Below are 24,194 nucleotides of genomic sequence, written 5' to 3' on the forward strand. Positions count from 1 at the left end.
CCTTGTGGTACACCACTCACTACAGCTGTCAGCCTGAAAATGCCACTTACATGATTGGCTCATTAACCAATTCTCAATCTATGCTAATTTCCTCCAGTCCAAGAGTCTCAATTTTGCACTTGAGTTCCTGCCAATCCCTCACTGTGTGCTAGCAATGTTATCCTTACCTTGAAGTAATGGATACTTTAACAGTAACATGAAATAGGAAGCTTTCTATTGCCCTGTAAATTTTTTGCTGATGTTCTATCATATTTCTTTTATACCTGTCCTAAGTCTCATTGTTATATTTAGGATCAATCATTAATTCAACAGAACACATCCTGCATCAAAACCATCTGCACCAAAAGAAATCCCATTAGTAACATTTTCTGCAAACGCACAATTGTGCGAGCAGAACGAGGCAAATTCCCAAAAGAAGTGTTTAAACTTTCACTCAGGTTGCAGATGGGATATTCATGCAATGATCAACGAAACTGAACTTAAGACTGGATTGATTTCAAAGTCTAATCCAATGAAAGAAACATATTTGTATCAGAACACAGAATGTAGCAACATCCCTAATGTAACCTAGTGCTTGATGTATTCATAGAAATGTAACTAAATAACAGACTTCCCTTTGGCTGCACACAGACTTGAAAAGCAGTCAAATTCTTACAGAAAAGCATTACAGTGAAACAGTTGTTCAGAACATTTCCTTCAGCACTTGAACGTCTGATACAGGCTGCACTACGTACAAATCACAGTGCCAAATCTTGAGGGAGTTAACCTGAGATTTCTACTGAGTTACTCATCGAAGAAAAACTACTCAGTATATCAACTAAATTGAGGTACTAAGATACTAATTTTATACTAGTTTTATATTAATGGTTCCTGTCCCAGTTTCCGAGACCGCTTCTTTTTAAATTAAGACTATGTTTAAGGCTAATTGAGAAGATCACCAACATTTCCCTCAGTCAGCCAATTAAGTTTAAAAATCAGATCACCCTCAATACAAATGCAATCCACTACACATTCATAAGACACTATGGTGCTACATGTCAAAACCGATCAGCTAAAATCAGACAATGCTGGTTTCTTTAGAGGTTCTGTCAGTTATAGGCAGCTACAACGGTAGCATCAGTGTGGTTAACTAAGCAAAGCAATCTGCTATGTGTGGCACCAGGAGTGTCAGTAACTCAAGGCTCCTTCAGCAGGACCTTCCAAACCCACAACCTCTATCAGTGAGAAACACAAAGGGAGCAGATACTTTGAAACTATGTGCAATATTCCCTTCAGTTAGGACAAATCCTGGAATTCCCTTTCTAAGAGAAACAGGGGGGTACCACACCACATAGTTCACCGCATTTTAAGGTAGTGACTCACCAACACCCGTTCAAGGACAATTAGGGATGGGCAATAAATGCTGGCCTTGCCAGCAATGCCTATATCTTGTGGAGGATTTTTTTTTGAAGCATCCTAGCAGCAAATATAAAAAGAAATGACCTGGTGCCTGGTAGGTGGGGCACAGCAGTAAGTGAGATCAGTACAGTGTTACAGCACCTTCTGCAATATGCAGGAGGACATGGAGACAGGGGCCCCTTTCAAGAAAAATATATAAACATGTTGCATAATTTGCTGAACAATTTCAACATGTGGCAGGCTTCCGCTGTTCCTTTTCTTTCTTTAAATGTACCAACTTTTACTTTCTAATTTAAATGCATTTAAACACTTCAAGTACTGAAAGACAAATTGCCACAAACTTTTATCTTGTTTAAACAGAAAATTAAGATTCTTCATTTAGAAATCAAATGGGTACCTACCAACAACTCTGTCACCCATTTTCACTCCCAACTTTCGGAGTGCTGCTGCATACAAAGCCACATCTCTCTTTAGTTCCTTGAATGTCATTTTGACAATCTCCTCTTTGCCTTCTGCTGTTAAACAACAGAACACCACTAATTAAAATTTGACAGCAAAAATTCAGTACAAAACAAACGCTGATAGCCAACTGTATTTAGTACGTATGATATTTAGAAAGAAGCATCTATACACACTTTGTAACTGCGCTTCTCAGTGTTTAAATACATTAAAATCCATACATAAAAGAGTAAACATTTAGTTCATAAAATAGTTACAAGACTCTGGGATAAACACGCATCTATTCATACCTGTAGATGAAGTGTCAATGCATCCAAGACATTGACAGTCTTGTGAAGTGGATCATCAGTATATTTTATGATATTGAAGATAAGATGTGGACACAATAGAGCCTGATTTAGCTTTCAAAAATCACAGAATCATAGAATCCCTGCCACATGGCCCATTGAGTCCACACAGACCCTCCAAAGAGCATCCACCCAGACCCACCACCATATCCCTGAAGCCCTGCATTTCCCATTGCTAATCCACCTAGCCTGCACATTCCTGGACACTATGTGCAATTTAGCATGGCCAATCCATCCAGCCGGCACATCTTTAGACTGTGGGAGGAAACCAGAGCACCCAGTCGAAACCCACACATACACATGCAGAAGGTGCAAACTCCACACAGACAGTGGCCAGAGGCTGGAATCAAACCTGTATTCCTGGCACTGTGGGGCTGCAGTGCTAATCACCGAACCACCAGGCCACCTTAATACACAAATGTCGTAATGAAATTCGAAACAAATCACTTGAAATACGAAAGTTCAATGACATATCCGGCTAAAATACAAGACTTTTTTTTTAGAAAACTACCATAGAAAAAGGGACCACTCTAACAGTCTAGCAAAACAATCTTATCTGAAATTACTACAATCCAGCCAGCTATTTGACTTTTCTCTTATATATGAAGACAGTAATAGAATGGTTTGAAATTATATATCCAAGCGATCATTATACAACAAGATACTAGTTCTAATATCGTGAATCACCTTGCCACTTGTATACAAATGCAAAAACTACTTAGTTTTCTTCCCATGTTGCAGATGATCAACTAAACCCCTACATTAATCATGAATGTGAATGTGGATTTTACTTTGGAAATGTTTCAGATGGATCATTAGATTTGAGCAGACTTTTTAAATTAAAAACTTGCTATCTTACCCACAGATGAAAGTATTCTCATAAAAGCTGTTGGCTGGATATTAAACAATGGGCAAGTTGTAACAATGAACATATTGTGACATTTGGTGGAAGCCAATCTATGTGACAGGTTCTAGCTGATTCTCATTTACCACTGGCAGTTTTTATTTTGGGGGGTGGGGGCGGGTGTGCGATAGGTTGGTGGACCATTGTCTGTCAAGCAAATATCACGTATGCACTGTTCAACTCTTCATGATTTTCATCATGGAGTCTTGCCTGCTGACCTTTAAGAAACTGTACAGCTTTGGTGCAGAATTCAGTCTTCAGCAAATTGAATAGAAGGGATAGAATTATGACAGGACAGGTTGTGCATATATTGTGGAGAAAAAAAAAACAAACAGTCTTCAAGGGGCAATTGGCTTTTCTTGTCCTACATGAAGCAAAACCAAAAGGTACGTTTGGCTTTGCTCTGATAAAAACCCATCACATTCCTAAACAAGAAATTCATGGAGCCGAATATCTTGTCTCACCACATTCCTCCTGAAATCAAAGCAATAAAACACTTACATGCCGCATAAAGAGCCACTTTGTCATCATCTTTATGCTTCAGAAGATTTTCTGCATAGTTTAATCTGCTTCCTTTGAACCACTCAGGAACATCTGCAATTCCTTTTGTCCTGTCAACCACCTGGAGGCAACATCATCAATAAGTTTTTTTTTTCATTTCCTTACAGTGGCTTAGATAGTTGATCTATTATATACTTCATTTTCAGTTACAGCCATGGCTGACATTATGGTTTTAACAATATTTTTAACTGGGGAAAGAGAAAGAAACTGAAGGGTAAAAAGAAAGTCACCAAAAGCAGACCGTTTCAGAACCAAAAATGTATTTTACATTAAAATTTATGCAGCATTTAGGGCATATTAACAGTTTACAATCTACACACAACAGGCCTCAGCTTTAAAATAATGTCATGTTATTAGAGGTTCAATCATGTATGAATTTACAATACTCACAAAAAGATCATCCATGCACTTCTACTAATACTATCTCACAACAACGTGCACATTAAAAGCTACAATATTAGGTTATCTTTTCAGTAGCAGCTGTCTCCAAATGAATTTAAAGCATGAACTGAATTTCAGATAATTTGAGAACTTTTGCTCTCAGTACAGGAGATAGCCTGAATCACCAATTTGTGGAAATCTCAGTTACAAAAAAAAATTGTAGGGATAGCTTTGACAAAATTTATGGAGGTTCAGAATATACTGGGGTCTCTCCATGGTTCCATCAATTTCAAAACTAAATGCCTAGATTCTGGTCTGCAGTGGAAAAAAAAAAGGACAAAATTTTAAAACTTCCTTTTCTTCCCCTCCATAGTTTGTCCCTTCTCACAGTTTGGAATTTCAGCTGCAAAATAATAAAATCCAGTTGTTATTTGGACACTGTACTCCTTGGTGCCTAGTGCTTCAAACACTGATCTTGTGTTATGTGAGCATTTCAATTTTATTCAATATTCTTTCCCCTCACATCCCACCCCTGACATTTTGATGATATGAACAACACTGGATTTTGCATCCTCCCCACTAGGCTCTGGGTGCCGACGTTTTCTGCTCAGCCACTTGAGTACTTCCTGTTCCTAGAACAAACTATAATCACAACTCCAGATACCATTTACCCATTGTATCCGGCTGGCCTGGTTTAATATAATGCATTTCAACTTGAAGGTTCTTTTTCCATTAATACACCCTAGCCCCTGTTACCACCATATGATTCTCCTGACCCAGAGCCAGGCATCCTATAGGCTTTCTAGCCAATGTTGAGAGTTTGCACTGGTAAAGCATCTTTTGTATTCAAGCTTACTGTTGTTCATTGCTGCATCAAGAGTTAGCAAATTTAAATTAAATATCACAGTGTAATTCAAGATCTGACCAGTGGAGTGATTTTGTAAATTAAAGTTCTGCTGTTCTTCCTACAACTGTTGCCATTTTCGTATAGGAAAAAGTATTTGCTGACCTTTGACAGTTTACTACTATTATAGCAGGACATTGAGTAGTGAAAGTGAAAACCTCCCAAAATGCACTAAATAGATTTCACAAGGTACATGTTTCAATCGGAGCTACAGTGATAGCTTACCTGCCTCTGGGCAAGGAAACCACATTCAAGTCCCACCACAGAGTTTGGATGGCCACACAGAAAGATTTACAAACTGAGGATCATTCTCGTATGCTTAAGGCAGGCAGCAAGAGCTCACAGCGAGAGGATGAGTTTCCTGGTCAGCCAGAACTGGTTGCAGTGCAACAGCATTCCCACATTAAAGATTCCAAAAGCACATTCTTGCAATGAGCAAGAATCATCCTCATCCGAGGGACTGCCGAAGAGACACACTTGTCAACATGTGGTGTTTTTCCTCTTCTTTCCAAAATTCTCACTACAGGAGCCTACCAGAATCAAAACCACATTCTGGAAATCTAGAAGCATCCACTTTCAGGAGTTTCCAACAGGTTGCTTCTTTCCATGAAGCCCCTGGTTATCTATTTATTTTAAACAGCACCCATTTTACAAATATTACTCACATTTCATGAATATTCAACTATTCAAGTTTAAAAAGACTGGTTAATCATTCATAAATTAAATCAACTGCTAGCATGAAGGCTGACTTAGTCCTCATACTGACTTGTAACAAACAGAAATTGCAACATTGTACTGTAATAATCTTGGCACAGGGATATGAAAAGCAGTTTTTTTTAAAGAAAAGCAGCTTATGTTTCAAGACTGGATTTGAAAAGGGATAACCATTAAATCCAAATTCAGTACAATAATACTTTTTTTTTGCTCTTCACAAAACTATTAATTCTATGATAGCATTTGAAACTACTAGCCTTCTTATAATTTTGAAATGAAAAGTCAGTGCCATTCTCTGCTTTGATACCAATAAAGTGCATAAGTGCAGAGATATGAATATTCACTTGCATAGAAATTCTTCACTGCACAATTGAGGGTATACTGGACACTTGCACTTCACTCAATGTCGATACAAAAAAATGCAACAGAAATGCGATATAACAACAAAGGCGACAGAAATACTCAATCAGCAGCCATTAATCAAAAAGGGGCACACAATTCACTGAGTCATACACCCATCTGAAAATTGAAAAGGGCACCCAAAAGGCTGGGGAAAAAAAGTGAGCATTACAGTTTCTATTTTTCTTTAAAGTTAAAACTGATCAGATAGTAGACTGAAATGCAAGTGGCAGTATCATAATTGGAAGAGAAAGCAAAGAATGGAAATAAAATTGGGCAGCATTAAGTATTTTGATTTTCAATATTGTTTCATGTTATGGGGCTAATATGATGTCAAGACATCCCAAAGCATTCTACAGTCAATGAGATACTTCTGAGGTGTAATCACTGTTGTAACACAAAGTGTGAAGCCAATTTACACAATTCAGGACTTCACAACAGCAATGACATAACTAGTATTGGTGTTAAACGATAACTATTGGTCGAGGCAGCCCTGCTTTTCTTTAAGTACGGTCTAGAAATGTTTTACATCCAGCAAAGAGGGCAATGAAGCCTTGGTTAAGAATTTCAAACGAACAAGATGGCACTTCCAACAGTGCAGCACTTTCTCAGAACTGCTCTGAAGTGTTCACCTGGATAGAGCTCAATTCATATCTTAGGTCTAGGACCTAAACTCAAAACCTTTGGACCCAGAGATAAAAGTACTACCTAATATCTAATTAATCAGCAAAGCTGTTCAAAAGAGTGCTTTAGTGTATGCAAGCTGAAAGCAAATTTTTTTAAATGATTTGGTCTCCCCAGAAAACCATCAATTAAAAATTGTGATTTTAAAGCACTAACAGCCATGAGTCCAACATTTAAATTTCAGTTAGTGTTAAGTTGATATCAATAAATTTCCAACTCACACCTTAAACACCATCTTCAAACCATACAATCCTTACAAATCTAAAATAGCAGTTTCAAAGATTATCTTAATTTCGCTTTAATCTTTCCTATTTGAACCACTATTAGAAAATCAGCCTATCACATTAGTCACCACAACTCAACAGTTTAATTCAGCGCTCACAAACTGTTCCATTAACAGTTCTTTGCTGTTTGATGGCAGGAATGCAGTGACTGATGGTAAACATTGCTACCCTTCATAAGCTCTGAAAATACATCCCTAAGGAATTCACCACTGACGTATTGCACAAAGCCATGCTTGTTCCAATTCTCCAGTTTGCACTGGAGTGGTCATTTTTATGTAGCACTTCCAAACTAACACATAGTTGCAGGGCACAGTTTTAAGAATGACAGTCTACCCATAAAAGACATTTAAGTGTCTATATGTGACTCCACACCCACACCAATGTGATGGACACTAAACTGCCCCCTGGGTAATTACAGATGGGTAATAAATGCTGGCTTAGCCAGCAACACCCATCTCCAAGAATGACTAAAGAAAGAACAGTGGCCAGGTTACAGTCAACCCCTTTGTTCATCCATAGAACAAAATGATTGAGCATGAAAATTTTTTTAAGTAACTTAGTCTGAGAGGAACCAGTAAAACAAAAGCAGACAAAAATCACACAGCAACACAGAAATACTTGTAGCAATACAGTGAGAATTTGAAATCACTAATGTTTGATAGAATAGAGATTTGGCTATGTAAAATAAACCTTAACCAAGCCATCACCTTTGTAAAATGACCTGTCTAACTCAGCTCATGACATACGACTCATTACTCAAAATGAAACATTTGTTCACTGTTGGAGTTGCACCAGGAAGCCCTCTCATTCTTCAGTTTCTTTTCTTACCAATGAACCAAAAGAAAGTCCAGAAAACTTCATGGGAGGAACTAAAAGAGGGAGAGAGGTAGAGATAGAAATATATGACACATCTCAACAAAATAAGGATTCAAAAAAAAAAAGTCAGACTCTTAAACATTTTAGAATGCGTCAGTTTATACGCTGATCTGACAATTTCCTTGTCAACAAAGGCGACCTGTTTAAAATGGCCAGTTGCTGGCATGAAGTGCCCACCACTGATCTGCTGTCTTGAATTACTGTGGTATACAGACAAGCTGGATATCAAGCCCCCCTATTCCCAGTTAAAGATTTTACAAAAGGGTGCAAAATTCTGTAAATTACCTGTCTTTTAGACCAGAGTTGACAGAAAGCACATACTAGATTTCTGTACTTGACCAGAATTACAAACAAATAGCTTTCAGCTACAGATAAATAATTAAGAACCATGAACATATGATACTGCTAGTGGAAACTCTAAATCCTGTATAACGCTTCCCCTGCACACACATGCAGACAGACACAAGAAAACATGCTGAGGGAAAGACAGGAAAGGCAGTTCAGTGATCCACATCCATAACGCTCACTGAGATGATCCTTTTGGCTTGTCAGAAGCAGAAGCTCCTCAATTCTACTTCTCCAGGTACTTCCACTTGCTTGCAGAAAGCAGAGAGTCATTGATTCACACTGATAAAGGTCTCTGATTTATTTGATTAAGAGACACAGCTTACAGCAACTGAAATGGAGAAATGAACTGATTTTCTTCAGGCTTGGGTGTTTTTTTTTTACAGCAGAGGACAGAACAACGTCGTCTCTTCTGGAGGTCCAAAGGCATTTGCCCAAACATTCTCACTCACACTCTCTCTCACTCACACACACACACACACACACACCAGCTGTCAGGCAGAAGCTTTTGACAGTCATTGACAATTGGTCACCATTCCCCAGACTAAACAGACACTTGTTTCCAGCCAAATCTCCATTCATACACACCTTCTGGCACCAGCCTGTTCTCCCTGGTTGGTTGAAGGTGCGGTAGCATAAACAGCACTTACAATTAGCATTGAAAAAATGCTTGTAAAAATGCAACCATCCCTTCAAGAGTCCTGGGTTTACAAAATAATCCTTTTCCCATTTCAGTCCACAATCAAAATACAGAAAAAATGAAAAAATAGTATTTTTAACACCAAGGATCTACCAAATCAATTTCCTTGAATTTCCATACCATAATATACACTATTTAGTAAAAACCAGAAGTTTTCCTTTTGCACACTAATTATACATTACATAGAATCACAGTGCACAGCACAGAAACAAGCCGTATGGCCACATGGATCAGATACTGCGCGTGTGTCTTCTCCTTAGATATCTAACCTCCCTTTAAATGTCACTATGTTGCTCACCTCAACTACTGCATGTAGTAGCAAATTCCACATTTTTGCAATTCTTCTGGCCAAAGAGGTTTCTCATGCATTCACGGTTGAATTTATTGGTGGCCAGCTTACGTTTAAAATTATTTACCAAAATTCTGATTACTAAGCTGGGGTAGGGGCATGAACTTCCCACAGATATCAAAAAACACAGATAACACTTCTGTGAAACTCACCTACGTACCACAAAGAGCTGAGCGAACAGACCAGACATGTCAAATAAGAAAAGGGGACTGCTGGCAATCTCATGTACATTGATAGTGAATCAGCAGATGAGGGTGAGTGTATATAATATCTGTTTAAAGGTATGCCAATATATTGGAATAATTTTAACCAAATATAATTTGGATGAATCAAAAATACAGGTAGGTTATTTAATCAAACATTAAATCGTTTTTAGTACTCTGGAATTCACATTAGTAACATAAGACGAGATGATTAAAACATCAGAATTTCTCAAATTTATATTTCAAGGTTGGAAAATGGTTGAGGCTACATTGATAGCCACAGGAGACATTGATAGCTATGCGTATAGTTTTTAGACAACATTTGCTACACCCAATCATTGGGGATTATGTACTTATGCCATCAATGCTCAACCAAATTGGTTTTATAGTAGTGGATCAATGCCCAAACACTACAGATTCAAGAATGTTCACTCATCAAATATTTATAGGCCCCACATATCCTGCATGCACAGATCAGTTGTTCACCAGTGTACAAATGAAATCTGCATTTAAACCTCAACAACAAATTTCTAAAGCCGCCTCCTCAGCAAAATAGAATTCTATCTGTCTATTAGCCAAATCCTCCAATTTTCCAATAATCCTTCCTCACATCTACCTCAACCTCAATTCTCTCCATTAAGCCTGTGCTATTTCCTCTATTGGCAAGGATTTTGATTGCGTTGTTTCCAGCTACTGGTGCAGGCAAGTCAGGGTATAGTGGTGCTAGTCCCAATTTCAGGTAAATGGAGAGAACGAGCAGCAGGAGTAAAGGATGAGGATAGCTAAAGAAGGATGCGCAAAGAAGAGGTGAAAAGATGACCAAATTCAAAACTGCAAGTCCAAATGTTGGCAGCCTGCCAGGGGAAAGCAGTCAAGTGACTGAATTCATGGTTAGTAAAGGGATACACACTGCCACAGCCAGAGAAACTGATGGTGGTTATAAACTTCACTATCATGGACAGAATGTAAGAAGAAATGGTGTTGAAATAGAACAAAGCATAGAAATGAGGACTAGGTATTGACAGTGGACAGGAATCAGCAACAGAGTCAGTGTCAATGTAAAGCTAGAAGTCAGGGATGAAGCATCGTGTACCACCGAGACGTGAGCCAGAGGAGAAAGCAGCATTGCAGGAATAGTTAGACAATGTGGTTCAAACAATACAAAGCAGTGGCAGGCTAGTAACAGCAGCTGAACATGTGGGGAGAGAAAAAACAAGATGCAAGATCCATGGTGGACACAGTTTTGAAGGAAATGATGAAGGGGCCAAGATCCAGGAGTTCACCATGTCTTACCACTGGTAACACTAAACACCTGGTACCAAAAATACAGACAACAACAGCAATGGGGAGGCGATGGCCTACTGGTATTATCGCTGGACTGTTATTCCAGAGACCTGGAATATTCTGGGGACCTGGGGCTTGAAGCCTGCCATGGCAGATGGTGAATTTGAATTCAATAAATATCTGACTGAATCCATTGCCGATTGTTGGGGAAAACCCATCTGGTTCACTAATGTCCTTTAGGGAAGGAAACTGTTTTCCTTTCCTGGTCTGGCCCATATGTGACTCCAGACCCACAACAATGTGGTTGACTCTTAACTGCCCTATGAGCAATTAGAGATGGGCAATAAATGCTGCCTAGCTAACGATGCCCTCATCCCATGAATAAAAAAAAAGAAAGAAAGACAGCTGGACAATGTCATGACTGGAAAATTGCAGTGGTCGTATCCCTACACCTGGACCAGGAGGCAAAGTTCAAGGCTCACTTGTTCCAGAGATGTGTAATAACTTCTCTACATAGGTTGATTAGAAAATACCGACATGAAAATGAAACAAAGAACTGCAAAGCCTAAGGAGAGACACTGGCCATGCAACATAAAGCGCAGAACAAATTGCAAAGTAAATGGTAGCAGACCAGAGGTAGACAGATCATCAGGTGGTGGAAGCTCAAATATCTGCAAGTGAAGGGGGAATCCAGAGAACAGATGATGAGACAGCCAAAAGCAATAAAAATAACAAGAGACGCTGTGAAGGATTAGTGCAAGTTGGTGATAAACCTGATTAGAAAAACTGGTAAAGTACGTGAACATTCATCAGCAAGCAGAAAAGCTACAAAAGAAAGTTGATGTTGGAATAAAAATACAAAGTACAGTAAAAGAAAAAGAAGTGTTAAAGAAATGAAAATAATCTGTGCATAAAGATAATAAGGAATGATACAAAAAAAAGACAGTATATACAGCTTGGGTGAGAGGCAAGGATGTGACATTTAGAGTGTATTGTGGGAAAGTGTGAAAATTGTTCACTTTGGCAGGAAGAATAAAAAAAGCATAATGTCTCATTGGTGAGAAATTTCAAAGGTGCATGGGGATCTTGGTGTCCTGTGGCATGAATTGCAAAATGTCAATCTGCAGGTACAGAAAATAATTGGGAAAGCTAATAGAATGTTATTGTTTATTGAAAGAGGAATTGTACATAAAAGTAAATACACTCTGTTTCAAGACATTGGAGAAAACACATCTGCAGTACAATGTACAGTCTCATGGCTAAATGTTTTCCAATTCTAACAATCTTAAGATTTCTGACCCAAACTCTCCTGGTTCGGAAACCAGGGAATAAATATACTTTTGTTGTAGTTAATTGTTTCCTCTGAACTGAATCCTGCTCGGAAACAAATTAAAACTTGCTTTTGAATTCAACTCTTAAGTCTTCTCAACTAAAAAAGTTTATTTTCTGAACTGAACACAAAAATTAATGTGTTTACACGGCCTGTCATAAAGCCAAAAAGTATAAACATCTTATTCCACTAACACTCCGGGAGTTCTCCTTAGCTCTTGATCAGAGCCATATGTTTGTGGAAAAATGGTGAATTTGGATCACTGATCCAGAATGACTTTGACTATTTTTTTTTTAAGTCTTCAAAATCCATGTCCACATTCACCTCTTTTTGAACCAATACAAATTCCAAAAACGACAATCAATAAATGTACACACCTTTCATCACAACTGGAAGACAGGGAGATGAAGCTCAGTAGACCAGAGACAACGTATGGACAGTCAGTTTTAGCCTAGCGAAAAAGATCAAAGTGGAGGTGTGAAGACTTGCAGGAGATGAACAGTTCCAAGTATCTGGTGTCAGTGGTGGCAGAAAGTGGAAATATGGAAGTGGGAATTAGCATGAATTGGTTCTTGTTGAAGTAATCGAGTTGTGTGATACAAATTGCAAGACAGTATGGGACCAGCTTAATTTATAATGCAAAAACCTAAATAATATCAAGAAAAGGGAAACAATGACTGAATACTAATGAGATGCAGATGATCAAATGGGTGAGTGGAACACTTGACAGAGGACAATATCAGGAACAAGCACATCAGAAGAATAGTAAAGATGGGTGGGAGTTTTGAAAAGGTAGTTGAGAACAGAGTGAAATAGTACAGTTGCCTTTTGTGGGGACAGAGAGACACGGGCAGAAACAGTGTGGTGATGTGAGTGAGACAGAATTGCCAGGAAAAAGAAGAGGAGGAAGACCCAAGACTAGCTGAAAGGTCTTGTTTTCAAGAGACTAAGAGGAAGATAGATGGGTGATACAGAGAGATGGAGATCAACCAACGTTATGGTAATGCCAAGTAAAATGGTGATGGAGAAGGAGAAGACTCAGTTACTTCCAGAATAGTACCTGCATCAACATGACCAATCGACAAAGAGTGCAAGATCAAAGCAATTGAATCTACATCTGTAATTTTCATCTTTGGCTGCACAGTCCAACATCTCAATCAACTGCTTCTACAGACAAACTTGCATGAGAGTATAAGCTTGAGTATGCCTTTAGGCTGTAATAACTGTCTAACTTTGGCATCCAAAGGCACGAAATCCATGGTGTAACTTTGCCTTGTAACCCTTTGCTTTGGGAGACCTTAGAATCTAACTCCAGTGTAATTGCAAAACAAATTTAAAAAATGACTGAGCGGTGATGAATCTCTTGAGCAATAATTCAATGCATCTGATTGGATTACTTGAGCGTATTCTTCATAGAAGATTTCATGCTCAGATTTATGCAACTGTGCAGAAACTTGAGCATAACTTCCAAACCGGCAGTGTCCAAAGCTTTCCAAACTCATTTTTGCCAATTACTGCCTAGTACAAACACTAGACCATAATGCCCAGAACATATTCTACTGATGCTATAAGTGTTATTTCATAACCCAGAATATTATTTAGATGTTGTCGGTTGTCACTCACGCAATAAAACAAACAAGCAAACAAACACACAGTCTGGTCCAAAAATGCATACAACTGCACAATTAGATTACTGTATCCTACTGTTTTCAGAAGCAGTCAGCTGTCACAAGTCACAATGGTTGCTTTGTACTAGATACCTTAAACCCACGGTTATTTGCATTCTTACTACTGTACCACACATGAAAAAGATGTATTCTGCTTTTCTCTCACTGAGCAGTCAGCCTGGTCCTCTTAATGGCACATTCCTTTTATCCTTTGGCAAAGATCCCTTAATGCACTTATGAAGGATTTTTAACAACAGAAGACATTAAATCAGAAGTCATGTGATTTAAAAATAACCCAAAACAGAAACACCTACCTCACTGTAATGTTGAGAGTAAACCAATCCACTAAATTTCCAAAATTCTGCCCAAAACTCCGGGTAGTTCTCAACCGACCAATGATACAATTCATTATAATTGGCTGAGAAAACAAAAGGCATTTAAGATTTAAATATAGATCTCTGCAGTCTTGTCTTAATCGCTTGGTATGAATGATAAAGGGGTGGAGGAAATAGACACATTTTCAAGTCACCTTTTAATGTCCAAATGTTAAAGACACCATCACCATTCAAACAAATAAAGGTGAATGGGTAGAACACACAACTGGTATACCCTGTGACTTATTAAATTTATCCAAATAATTATGGAAGCTTTTAATTTTCAAATACTAAAGCCATGTGACCTATAGAACTACAATCATTTGACTGTATTCTGAAGGCAGCATCTGACAAATGGCTAACTTTACAGATGTTGTCATCGGAGTACTATGCCAAGTGGCATAGGTGATCAGTCTTCCAAACTTTCTGATCATAACAAAATCACTAACTGTTGCTATATGCTTATAAAATAATTTGTGTAAAAGATATATTGCCAGTATGTCGACGGCCATTAGTTGCACACGACCCACCAACTTATCATTGATTTTACTTCACGACTATGATGTGCTGGTTTTAAATTACTCTAGAAGACTGGACAATTAAAGGGCTGAGGAGTTATTTATAGTATGCTCCAGACAAAGCTCATAACAGATTTTTCACAAGTTTCATTTGCAAGAACTTGGTTTGCCATGCTTGTTTATGAGAATCTAAAACTCGGACACTCGATATTTTAAAAATAAACAAATCATTAAAAATCTAAAGTAAATGATCTGCCTTCACAGTTTCAGATTAATGACTTGGTTAATCACTTCTAGTACACAATTCCACTCTGACAAATATTGATGGGGAACCGGTTGGGTACCAACAATTTCTCTTTACAGGACGTACACCATTTTATAACTTATAAGACAGGAAAACACCCCATGACATAACTGAAGAAAGGAATGGTCTTGGATTTGACGGATGAACTTTACTCAAAAAGACAGCGTCTAAAAACGCCTTAAGTGGAATGAGAGTTACAATCTTCTCAAAAGTGGTGTCACCAACGGGGATTATAAAGCAACGGGGAGCGACAGGGGCAACAGGGACAGAAAGCTGGATGAGGTCGTGCGGGGTCTAGGTAATGGAAGGATAAGGCCAGGGATTTTACATTTGAGACTTGAAGAAATTTGCAGAAAAGCTCAGGTTGCAGCAGCCGGATTCCCGAAGGGCGATGCCCCCGCCCGCCCACACACACACACACAGAGACCTACCCAACTGGAGACCGAACTTGTCGTTGATGAGGTTCCTGAATCGGTCCATGTGTGTGTTCCTCTTGGAGTCGGGGTACCACATCACTTTGGACTCCACAATGACCTCGCTAACCACCTCTTCCTTCGACATCTTCGCCGGGTATTGCTGTCAATGTAGCGCCCTCCGCCCCCTTTTTGGTTACAAATGTATCCCCTCCGTTACAATGTTACCCCGCGGCTGGCAGCGAGCTGAAATCCAGGCCGCGCACACCCCACCCCAAACCCTGCCGCGACAGCGAAGCTCCTCTCCCTCCGGATCAAAGAGAAGGAAAGTCACCCGAGGAGGAAGCAACTGAACACCTTTAACATAAAGCCTCTCCCTCCCCCTCTCCCTCTCTCCACATGGTACGGCCGCTTGGCCCATCCGCACGCCCCGCTCTGATTGGCTGCGTCGCCTATCGGCTGAGCCGAGCGCCCTGGAGGTGTGACCAATTGGCAAGCAACAGACGTTCGCCCACCCGTCACTGGAACGGACCAATGGCGACGCAGGATGGTGAGGACGTTGGCCAATCGCCGCCTCCGCCGCCGTTTTGTCCAGTCCGATTTTCCGGAGGCGTTTACAGCTGACCGGGACTGCAGCCAATCAGCGAAAGGAAAGGTCCAGCGTGCTTTACCAATACCAACAAGTGCGTACGGGGCGGGGCAGGCCGAGGGGGGAGCTTAGGGACTTGGGGCTGGAGTTTCAGAGTATCTCCTTCTGTAGGCGAAGTCTCTGATTCCAAATATAAATAAATACCTGCTTACATTTGAAGTGTCTTATTTTTTGTACAAGGGAGTAACAATAGTTCAGCCCATTTTCAAGTTTATGAATTCAATCTCACTGCAAACATAGTTTTGTATATTACAGTCATTCATCATCCTGGCATACTGTAACATTGTGCTTATGTTAATTGCCCCGTAAGCCTACGGGTGGCCACTAGTCCACTTTTGTGCCAGACTGTCCAGTTTTCCTCTTGTATGCCATGTCTCTGTTTTCTGTTTTCATCATTAATGAAAATTAACTGGTGTTAAGACTAATGTTTTGCAAAGCAGACTATAGCAATCTCTTATAGTCCACAGGCCGGAATTGATCATTGCGAGAGAGATATGTGACAAGAGTGATTGTACTTATTTATTTATTGGGCGTGGGTTTTCATATTATCATAGCTGTTTTACTGCTTCAATGGGCTGCGGTGTTGGTTAGCTCAGTTAACCGAATGGTTCGTGTGCGATGCAGAGTGATGCTGACAGCACAAGTTCAATTTCTGTACTGGCTGAGGTTGCCATGAAGGTGTCACCTTCTCACCCTTACCCTCTCCCCTGAGGTATTGTGACCCTGAAGTTAAACTCACCACTTGTCATCTCTTTCTAATGAGAGTGTGGTCATCTGACACAATGGCAGCGTTACCTTAAAATGGGCAGCAAAGGTCATGGACAAGTTTCCTTGCGTTAAAAAACAAATAATGAAACTGAAAAACACACAAAACAATTTTGTGGTGTGTAGTTTATTGATGATGCTCAATCTAGTGATCGTAAACGTTAAGATACGTAACAATTAGTCCAGATTTATACTTGATATTACATTTTTTACTGCGTTGGTGTCTGGTATTCATTACTGGACAGATGTTCAAAGAATTTTAAAAATGGAATAAAAAGATGGTGTCAGTAATGCTACTAAAAACCTACCAAATTGTAACAAAAACCCATTTAGTTCAGGGGTGTCCTTTCGACAAAGAAACATGGTATCCTTGGCGATCAGACTTAGCTGGAAAACAGCGCAAGAGTTAATTGCTCCTAATTTAGCAAATTGCTTTCAAGAAGATGGCTAATGTATGGTAATAGGATTAACATTAAAAGCATACATAATGATGATGATGCAGTGATAATGTCAGACTCACTTGATTAATTAATGAGAGCTGAAAGAGATTTGATGTTTTAACCTAAGGAAAGTGAGTATGTATATAGATCAAGCTGTGATTAAATAATTCTTGTAGAAATTTCCATGGGTTGTAGCAGCATTAATTTGGGAAACTAAATTCCCCAACTCCACAACAATACAGCTAATCATGTTCAACAATATCATCAATGTGGCTGGATAATCTGGCAGGGCCAACAGCAGACTGGACGCCATGTCCAGAATCCTTTTTGAGATAGCAAAACATGCCAAGCTCACAACCTCTTCAGAAACCCTACAGATGGTGCACCATGCAGATATACCTGTTTGAAGGCAGGCTATTCTGAATATTCAAGGATAGATTTCCTGTTTATATCCTAATTAGTCATGTTCTCGTTAACTGACAGCAGATCACTTCTTTTCTGATCACTGCCTCATCTTAGGTGACTGTCAATTTCAGGAAAACCAGAGAGTTGGAAGCCAAAATTGAGATTCTTGACTCTCGAAAACATCAAGGAAGTGCAATGAAGGATATAGACAGGCTGTGAGTTAAATAAGAGGTGACTTGATTGAAACATAAAAGATCCTTATGGGTCTTGATAGAGCAGATGTAGTGAGAATGTTTCTTCTCATGAGAGAATCTAGAACTCGGGAGCCATAGTTTAAAACAGAGATGAGGCAAAGGATTTTTTGTCTCACAAAGGGTCGTGAGTATTTGGAATTCTCTTCCTGAAAATGGGATGGAAGCGGAGTTTTTGGATACGTTTAAGGCACAGGGTGAGAAATTCTTGGGAAACAAGGGCTGAATATTATCATGGGTAGGTGGGAATGTGAATGAAAGTTGCAATCAGATCAGCCGACATCTTATTAAATAGTAGAGCCGGCTCTAAGTGCTGAATGGTCCACTCCTGTTCCTTGGCTCTTCATTCATATGAAGAGTTAGCAAGCCTGACTCTTTGCTGTGGAGACCTCTATGTTCATCTTCCTATCCAGATATTGTTCCATAAAGTAAGATGAGATGTGCTCATGTTTCGTCACACACGCACACATGCACACAAACACACACACACAAACATCTCTGTGATCAGCAGCCCAAAGGAAGAAGGTGGATGGGTACCAAAATTGCAATCAATATTCTGAGGATCAGAAAATTCTTTTGTGCCAGATTTTATGACATGAAGCCCACAGAAATCATGTGTCCTTTCAGTCCTCCCTGTCATCTATCAAAGGGCTTTGGAAGACTGTATGCAGAAAGTCTAGGCAAATACACAACTCTAGATGAGTAAGACTAAGGTTGTTAACAATGTCAAGGCAAATAAAACTTGTAGAAGTAACAGCTTACTGAGTGAGTTGTATTTGACTTTGTGTAACCATGAGGAAAGGCATCAACACCATCATCCACAAGCAGAAGGGAAAGAGCAATGAAATGAGAAATTTTTAATCCATTTCATGGTTGAGTACAGTTTACAATATTTTGTCACTGCCAATTAGGTTAAGTCTGCCCTGGAGTTGGTAATAAACCCAGACCAAATCTCCGATGTATCCAGCAGGAAAATCTCCATTAACCTCATGTTACTGAGGGATATGAGTGCCTCATCAGCTAGGACCAGGAGAAGGTCTTTGCCAGAATGTCATACAGCTACATGATGGATGAGCTCTCCAAAATGGGGTTTTAGGGAGGGAATCCACAACTAGTTACAACTATTCCACACTAAACATCAGTACTACAGTTTCACAGAATCACAAAAGTCACAGAAATGTTCCAGCTCAGAGGAGGCCATCTGGCCCAACGTGGATGTGCTGGCTTTCCAAATGGACTTTATGATTTATTGCCATTCTCCTGCCTTTTCCCAAACCCTACAAAATGTTCAATACAGTACTCGAAGAGGACAGGGGAGAAAGGACAGTGTGCCTCTAATCAGAAAGCTTTTAAATTACTGTACATTAACGGAAACAGATATTTTTTGGGTTAGAAGTGTCAGTAGTATATCCTTTGCTTTTCCTGATATAATGGTCTAGATCTTGATATGCAAGAGACAATTTCAAAGTTTGCAAATAATACAAAACTGTGAGGACAGTGTACAACTTCAAAAGGACACCAGCAAGTTAGTGGAGTGGGCAGATAGATGGGAGATGAAGTTCAATGCAGAGAAGTCTGAAGTGATGCATTTTGGTAGGAAGAACATGGACAGACAATACAAAATAAGGGATACAATTGTAAGGAGAGTGCAGGAGCAGAGGTAATCTGGATATATATATGCAGAGATTATTGAAGGTAGATGAATAAGTAGAGAGATCTTTTAATAAAGAATACAGTGTTCTTGGCTTTACTAATGGGGGCATAGAGTACAAGAGCAAGGAGGTGATGCTGAACTTGTAAAAGACACTTTTTAGCCCTGAGCTGGAGCATTGTGTACAGTTATGGGGGCAACACTATAGGAAGGATGTAAATGCATTAGTAAGAGTACAGAAGAGATTTACAAAAAGTGGTTCTAGGGATGAATAATTTCAGTTATGAGAAAGCATTGGAGAAATTAGGACTGTTATCCTTAGAAAGAAAAAAAGACAAGATGTAACAGAAGTTTTCAAAGTCATCAGGGCTGAATACAGTAGATAATGAGAAATTATTGTTGGTTGTAAAAGGATTTAGAATGAGAGGGCATAGGTTTAAAGTGACTTGCAAAAGAAGCAAATGAAATGTTAGCAGAAATTTTATCACACCATTAGAGAATGGAACATATTGCTAGGAGTTGCTAGCACAGGTACATTGAGACATTCAAGAGGGCATGAGATGATAATTAAATTGAAGCAATGTTCAGAGTATTGGACAAAAAGGGTCAACTTTCCTCTGCAATGATGTGGAGGTGCCGGTTTTGGACTGGGGTGGACAAGGTCAGAAATCACATGACACCAGGTTACAGTCCAACAGGTTTATTTGAAAACACAAGCTTTCAGAGCCTCAGTCCTTCTTCAGGTGTTAGTGAGAGAGGTAGTATCAGACACAGAATTTATAAGTAAAAGATCAAAGGTTCACACCATTGATGAGGATGTACTGAACAAACCTAAGATGCTGTTAAATCTTTAATCAGTTAGAAGGTTTTAATTGATGAATATGTATATGTAAATCCCCGAATTCCTTTGAAGTCACGGTCCTGAGAGAACTAAAGGTTTTATCAGTGTGAAGAGGTGACATTTTAGGTCAGACAATGCATGTTAGGTGATACCTTGTTTAGAATCTGTTTGTGTTTTAGTTTGAAGTCAGACTGGTTTTATTTCTAACAGAGGAATTTATAAAACACCATATTGACTGACTGTCTATAAATTGTGTGATTTTCCGCAAAACAAAATGTATCTGCAAATATAAATTCACCCCATAGGTTCATGTGTGAGTGCGTATAACACAGTGTGGAGCTGGAGGAACATAGCTGGCCAGGTAGCATCAGAGGAGCAAGAAAGTTGACATTTTGGGTCAGGACCCTTCTTCAGAAATGGAGAGGGGGATTGGAGCTGGGAAATAAATAGAGAGGAGCGGTGGGGCTGGGGAAGGTAGGTGGTATGGTGATAGGTGAGTGCAGGTAGGGAGTTGTGGGGATTGGTCAGTGGGATGGGAGTGACAGATAGGTGGGAGAGAAACTGGACAGGTTGTGTCAGGTCAAAGAGGTGGGAATGAGAGGAAGGGTTGGACATGGGTTGAGGCCAGGGGTGGGGAGATTTTAAAACTGGTGAATTCCATGTTTAGGCCATTGGGCTGTAGGTTTTCGAGGCGGAATATGAGGTGTTACTCCTCCAGTTTGCAGGTGGTGTCATTGTGATACTGGAGGAGGCCCAGGATGGATATATCCCCCAGGGAGTAGAAGGGGAGTTAAAATGGTTGGCGACTGGAAGGTGTTGTCATTTGTCGCGTACAGAGCGCAGATGGTCTACAAAATGGTCTCCGAGTCTATGCTTGGTCTCACCGATGTAGAGGAGGCCACATCAGGAGCAGTGGATACAGTAGACCAAGTTGATGGATGTGCAGGTGAGCCCCTGTCGGTTATGAAAGATTTATTTTGGGCCTTGGATGGAGGTGAGGGGGGAGGTGTAGGGGCAGGTGTAGCACTTCCTGCGGTCGCAAGGAAAGGTGCCAGGCGTGGTGGGGCTAGTGGGGAGTGTGAAGCGGGCAAGGAAGTCGCAGAGAGAACGGTCATCAATTGATTCTTTCACTACCATATAATATTACCAAAATTTACCATGAATCTGATACAAGTGAAAAGAAACATAGAGAGAGAATCAAAACAACAGCAAGGGAAGAGAAGTGATGTGAAGGATAGAAACAGAAAAACAGGAACGCGAAGAGAGCAGAAATAGGTATCTGGGATGATATGCTTTTATCTACTATATGCAGCACTCTGGAAGGTAGATATTTCGTAACATACTGATTATAATTGGATTGATTGTACTCTTGGTATTTTTCATTTGCATACATTTCCAGGTAACTTTTTTTTGCAACTGGAGTTCTAATATTCTTGTCTGTTTTGTGTATATATCTGCATTCCATAACTGCTTTAAATTTGATTTTATCCTTCACCACCTCTTATTTACCTTCCCTGCCATTCCTTAGATTCTACATTGTCTTTCAAATCATAGAAACTCATGGTTTTCTTTCCTCTTAACAGAAATTTTCTGGCTACACTGTGGACTTGAATTAACATTTGTCTCTCAACTTATCCATTCACATCAGCTTAAGCATTCATTTAGGCTCTACACCCATTCTTTTGCTGTTCAGGTCAGACTTGTTTGTTGGTAAAGGCTTTAAATGCAAAGCATTTTTTTTTACTCATTCACAGGATGAGGGTGTCACTGGCTAGGCAGTATTTATTGCCCAAGCCTAATTGCCCAGAGGGCAGTTCAGAGTCAACCACTTTGCTGTGGTCTGAAGTTACATGTAGGCCAGACTAGGTAAAGATGGCAGCTTCCTTCCCTTAAGGTGAATCTGACAGGTTTTTATTGACAATCGATTTGTAGTCAACATCAAACTCTTCATTCCAGATTTCCAATGAATTCAAATTCCACCACCTGCAGTAGTGGGATTCAAACCCAGGTCCCCAGAAACTTACCTGGGGTCTCTGGATTAACAGTCCAGTGAAAATACCACTAGGCCATCACCTCTCATTGCTGTAAGCAATGATAGTTTCAAAACTATTAAATGTTTCCATGCCCTGGTATCCCAAATCTGCCAAAGGCACCTCAGGGTAATGATTGGTACCTTGTATATTTCATGTTACATTGAGTTTGCATCTGTGAAATGTTCAAGGTGAGGCAAAATGGGCTGATCATCATTCACACTGCCATATGATGCTGTGGTACTACTCTTTAGATTCTAGTTAATCATCTGAAAATGACACAATTATTCCTCTGCAATACTCTACACAGCCTAACTATCTTGCTGATAGGCAATTCCACTAATTCATTTTGTCAAAGATATAAAAAAATACTCAAAAGCAGCTGAATGTCATAAAGTGCACTAATCTATCCCAATTCCAATTCCCTCAGCCACAACTCCTTTGGTTGAGAAATTGACTTCCCACTTTACCAATGTATCCTTACAAGGTTAGAAAATTTTCAAATTCTTACATTTTACATAAATGAAGAAATCATATTTTTATGCTTGCTTAACCAATTGTTCAGTTATTGTTGTCTGCACCTCATATTTCAAGAGCTGACAAATGCTGAATAGGCAAGAATTGGCACAAATTAAACATGACCCCAAAAACTTGGCTCAACAAGGCTACAAAATTGAGCTCTCACTTCAAATGACCTGAAGTGGCAGGACTAATAAACATTGGCCAGAATTGGTGGGAAGGGATAGGAGCAAGAGAGAAAAAGGAAATTTCAAGTGCCAATCCACTGACTTCATCAGAGACCTTGGCACAGAAGGTAAATCAGGCCATCAACTGATGCAATATTACAAAACTCAAAATTGCTGACACCCTGCAGCCAGATGATGCAATCTATATTAACCAGTAATTTTACTGCTCTTAATCAGTTGTCTCAGGCCGTAAAAAAAGGAAGTGAGATCGTTATAGAAATCCTGGTGTAACCAACTCTTTCACACAAGAAGCAGCTGCATTGTGAATTATAAAACAAGAAAGTTCTGTAGTGTTTGAAGAGATATTTTCACAATGTGTTCTATATTGACATTACTCTCCATTAACTGAGGAATATTTCTTTTTAATCCTTTACAGATTCCCAGTTGCACATAAATAACCCACGGCACTATTTCAAAGAGGATCAAGCAGCTCCACCCCTTGCTCTGGCCAATATTTCTCCATCTGTAAATTTCATTGGAACAGATTAACTGATTATTATCATGTTGCTTCTTGTGGAACTTTAGTGTGTACAAATTGTCTGCTCTGTTCCTATGTTACCTTTATACTTCAGATGTAATTTGTTGCTTGTAAATTGCTTTGGAAAGCCTTTAGTTTGGGAGAGGTGCTACACAAATGAAAGTCCTTTTTATTGTATCAGATACCATCTCTAATTGATTTAACCAGATTTGTAGAATATTCCACAGAGATACATGAAATATATGAAACAAAAGCATGAATACAGTGTTGTTGCCTGCTGAAATCAAATGCTAAAACTATGAAATCTGTTTACTACCAATAATTCAGATTAAAACCAGTAATTCTTAAAATAAATTCTCCGATTTATGTTACTATTTGTGTTCATGTTTGATATATATATATATATATTCTGGAAAACTGGGAGTCTAACCAAAAGTCCAACCCAAAATAATACAAAATAGAATACGATTTCAAAAGATGTTAATGTTGCTTTTTCTGATGCTCTTCTTCCACAGTTCAGATCTCAAGACTACAAGCTTA

General features: G+C 39.3%; 1 protein-coding gene across 1 annotated transcript; it reads right to left on the reverse strand.

The window, feature by feature from the left end:
- Positions 1-1,776: 1,776 nt before the first annotated feature.
- LOC125485986 (acetoacetyl-CoA synthetase-like) lies at positions 1,777-15,742 on the reverse strand. Its single transcript, XM_048611713.1, has 4 exons — positions 15,417-15,742; positions 14,104-14,207; positions 3,610-3,730; positions 1,777-1,913 (listed from the first exon to the last, which is right to left on the reverse strand). Exons 1-4 carry the CDS (start codon positions 15,544-15,546, stop codon positions 1,777-1,779), a joined length of 492 nt encoding a protein of 163 aa, XP_048467670.1. The 5' UTR covers positions 15,547-15,742.
- Between the last annotated feature and the right edge of the window lie 8,452 nt (positions 15,743-24,194).

Source organism: Rhincodon typus, chromosome 24 (assembly GCF_021869965.1).
Source record: "Rhincodon typus isolate 14 chromosome 24, sRhiTyp1.1, whole genome shotgun sequence".
NCBI lineage: Eukaryota > Metazoa > Chordata > Chondrichthyes > Orectolobiformes > Rhincodontidae > Rhincodon > Rhincodon typus.